Genomic DNA, 3,766 nt, shown 5'->3' with positions numbered 1-3,766 from the left:
GAACGCCCAGCCATACGCTCGGCCACAACCATAGTTTAACCAAAATCGAGCTCCTTTTCCTAGAAATAACCCTCCTCACCAAGCTCAGTATAATCCACGACCTCCACAAAATAACTTCCCTTACAATGCCCGTGTTCGGGATCCACCCAAGAGAAAACAAATTCACGTCTATTGGTGAATCATACTCTAACCTTTTCCCTAAACTAGTCCAAATGGATTTGTTGCAACCCGTACCCCAAACCAAGTAAAACCCAGAGTCGCCCTCCTACCGACCCGGTACTCGATGTGTTTACCATTCGGGAGCGGAAGGGCATGACACTGAAGACTGTTGGACTCTCAAAAGAGCAATTGAAAACTTAATAGAACAAAAGAGAGTAGTGCTTAAAGATGAAAAGGTCCCTAATGTGACCAACAACCCATTGCCGGCCCACAACAACGGGCCAGTTATTGGGATGATTTGTGAAGATAAGGAATTTGACCCAGCCCTGAAAGCCATCATTGCCATAACTGATGTGGAAAGGAAACTAAAGGCTACCGCAAAGCAATGTAAGGGGGAGAAGAAGAGTAACCCCGCTCGTCGAAGTGAAGAAAAGACTGTGGAAAGCAAAACAGGGGCAGTACCCCCTAAAGACGCCATTCTTTATGTTCCCCGGGGTCACAGGAAAGAGCAAATGACATTAAGTCCTCCAAAGAGGTTCGAGATGAACAAGGGGCCTAAGATGTACGTGCCTAAAGGGGCCTATGTGGTACGGGGGCCAATAATTTCACCAAGGCTAAATGAGCCTATGGCTATTAGTCGCGCACCGCAGAAGCCTATGATAGACCCTATTGCCGTCCCATGGAATTATAACAAGGCAGTAGTAACCTACAAGGGAAAAGAGGTCCTAGGAGAAGCAAATAAAACTAACCCGGCTGAGAAATACCTCAATTTGGGGGAAGTGAATAATGCCAAGAAGAAGCGTTTCCCTCTAAAGAAGCCGGTCAGTGCCGAGGAGGCCGAAGAATTCTTTCGTAAAATGAAAACTACGGACTATGAGGTAATAGACCAACACCGGAAGTCTCCTTCACAGGTCTCACTCCTGTCTCTGCTAGTAAGCTCAACCGAGCATCAGAAAGTGTTGATAAAAACCCTCAATGAAGCTTACGTTCCGATTGAAATCACTGTCGAACAACTGGAAAGGATGGCGAAAAGATTCTTCGCAATCAACCAGATCTCATTTAGCAAGAATGATTTGCCCCCGGAAGGGGCGCCCACAACAAAGCCCTCCATTTGACAGTTAAATGTGAGGGGTACTATGTGAAGAGAGTCATGCTGGACGGCGGATCTGGAGTTGATATTTTCCCTATCTCAACTTTGCAAAGAATGGAGATTAGGACAGAGAGAATTAGGCCTAACAATGTCTGTGTGCGTGCCTTTGATGGAATCAAGAGAGACACCACAGGTGAAATCGATTTGATTTTGACTATTGGTCTTGTGGATTTCGAGGTGACCTTTCAGGTTTTAAATATGGACACTTCTTATAATTTCCTCTTGGGAAGGCCTTGGATTCACGCGGCAAGGGCCACACCTTCCACTCTCCAGCAGATGGTAAAATTTGAATATGAAGATTAGGAGATTGTAGTCCACGAAGAGGACGAGCAGTCAATTTATCGAGACCCGTCAGTCCCGTGTCTCAAAGCTAGGGAAGGTAGTGAACATATAGTTTATCAAGCTTTTGAGGGGGTGGTCACAGATCAATGTGAGGAGGGAAGCCCGTGTCCTCAACCTTTTCTATCAAATGTGTCCATCATGGTCGCTACTAAAATGATCAAGCATGGTTATAAGCTTGGGAAGGGACTCAGGGCATCATTGCAAGGTATCACAGAACCTATCACTTTACCTGCCAGCAATAAGTTCTTCAGTGTGGGTTTTTGCGCCACAGAAACTGATGTGACATGGGCAAATAAACGAAAGAGCAATGGTTGGGTGCTACCTCATCCAGTCCCGCATTTATACAAAACATTCGTCAAGCCCAAGTACGCAGAAGAAGAAGAAGAAGATGAGGCCTTCAAGGCCAAAGAAATAGAAGAAATATGTAGAGCTATGAGGCAGATATTGTATGAAACCCACATGGTCAAGCCGGGAGAAGGCTCGAGCACCGCTGAGGTGCTGTATATAGGGCTTAATGCCAAGTTGCAAAACTGGAAGGCTACTACGTTCCCAGTCAGGCGGGAATCCTGGTAGTCCAGTCTTGCCACCTTTTCTACATCACGAGTTATTCCAGGGTGTAACTTGTATGTTTCTTTTAGTTTACTGTCTTCAAATTCTGATGCAAACCCTATTATCTTTAAAATTCAATGAAATGAAATCAATATTTCATCATTTATGAATCTCTCTTTATTCTTTCTGATTTTTGTTACTTTTTCTTATTTCTTCTTTCAGTTCTAATAATGCGACTTTAAATAACATGACATGCTTGCAGACTTTATGCCCAGATCCAAACACGCTGTCTAATTGTGAAATAATGAGTCAAGAACCGAAATATGATGAAGAAGATGCTTTTAGGGAAATAAATCGAGAATTAGAACAATTTGAGAACAAACCTAAGCCAAACTTAAATGAAATCGAGCCGGTTAAATTGGGTAGTTCTGAAGAGGTCCAAGAAACCATGATAAGCATTCACATGGATGAAAGAACCAGTGATGCATTGATCCAACTTTTGTTTGAATTCAAAGATGTGTTTGCTTGGTCCTACGATGATATGCCAGGATTAAGTGTCGATTTGGTGGTCCACAAGTTGCCGACTTACCCCGATTATCCCCCTATTAAGCAAAAGCAGAGGAAGTTCAAAACTGATATCAGTGACAAGATCAAAGAAGTAGTCACCAAATAGTTGAAAAAGGGGGTGATCCGAGTGGTCTGATACACCACATGGTTAGCTAATGTGGTTCCCGTGCCAAAGAAAGATTGGAATACTCGGGTGTGTGTTGACTATCGAGATCTGAACAAAGCAAGTCCCAAAGAAAACTTCCCTTTGCTGAACATCCATATCCTTGTTGACAACTATGCCAAACATGAGATACAATCTTTCGTGGATTGTTATGATGGATATCATCAGGTCTGGATGGAGAAGAAGATGCGGAAAAGACAACCTTCACCACACCCTGGGGCACCTATTGTTACAGGTTCATGCCTTTTGGTTTGAAGAATGCCGGGGCAACTTATATGAGGGCCATGACTGCCATCTTTCACAACATGATGCACCAAGAAATCGAGGTGTATGTGGACGATGTGATCATCAAATCCAGAACACAAGATGACCATGTTCGGGACCTGAGAAAGTTCTTTGAGCGGCTTTGTAAGCATGATTTGAAGCTAAATCCGGCTAAATGTGCGTTTGGGGTTTCGCCTGGAAAACTCTTGGGATTTATAGTCAGTTGGAGGGGCATTGAGCTAGACCCAACAAAGATAAAGTCTATTCGGGATTTGCCTCCTCCAAGAACAAAGAAAGAGGTTATGAGCCTGCTGGGAAGGTTGAACTACATCAGCCGGTTCATTTCTCAGTTGACATCCACTTGTGAGCCCATATTCAAGTTGTTGAAGAAAGATGCAACGATTAAATGGATAGATGAGTGTCAAGGAGCTTTTGACAAAATCAAAGAATATCTGTCGAAACCGCCATTCTTGATCCTACCCGAACTAGGGAGGCCTTTGTTTTTGTATTTGATAATCTTGGAGAATTCCTTCGGTTGTTTCCTCGGGCAACACGATGTGGCTGGGAGGAAA

General features: G+C 43.7%; 1 protein-coding gene across 1 annotated transcript; it reads left to right on the top strand.

The window, feature by feature from the left end:
- Window positions 1-1,309: 1,309 nt before the first annotated feature.
- On the top strand, window positions 1,310-1,612 carry LOC138868624 (uncharacterized). Its single transcript, XM_070146187.1, has one exon. It carries the CDS (start codon window positions 1,310-1,312, stop codon window positions 1,610-1,612), a length of 303 nt encoding a protein of 100 aa, XP_070002288.1.
- The last annotated feature ends 2,154 nt before the right edge of the window (window positions 1,613-3,766 follow it).

Source organism: Nicotiana sylvestris, chromosome 5 (genome assembly GCF_000393655.2).
Source record: "Nicotiana sylvestris chromosome 5, ASM39365v2, whole genome shotgun sequence".
NCBI lineage: Eukaryota > Viridiplantae > Streptophyta > Magnoliopsida > Solanales > Solanaceae > Nicotiana > Nicotiana sylvestris.
Note: the sequence above shows the minus strand (reverse complement) of the source record. Positions and strands in the feature narration are given on the sequence as shown.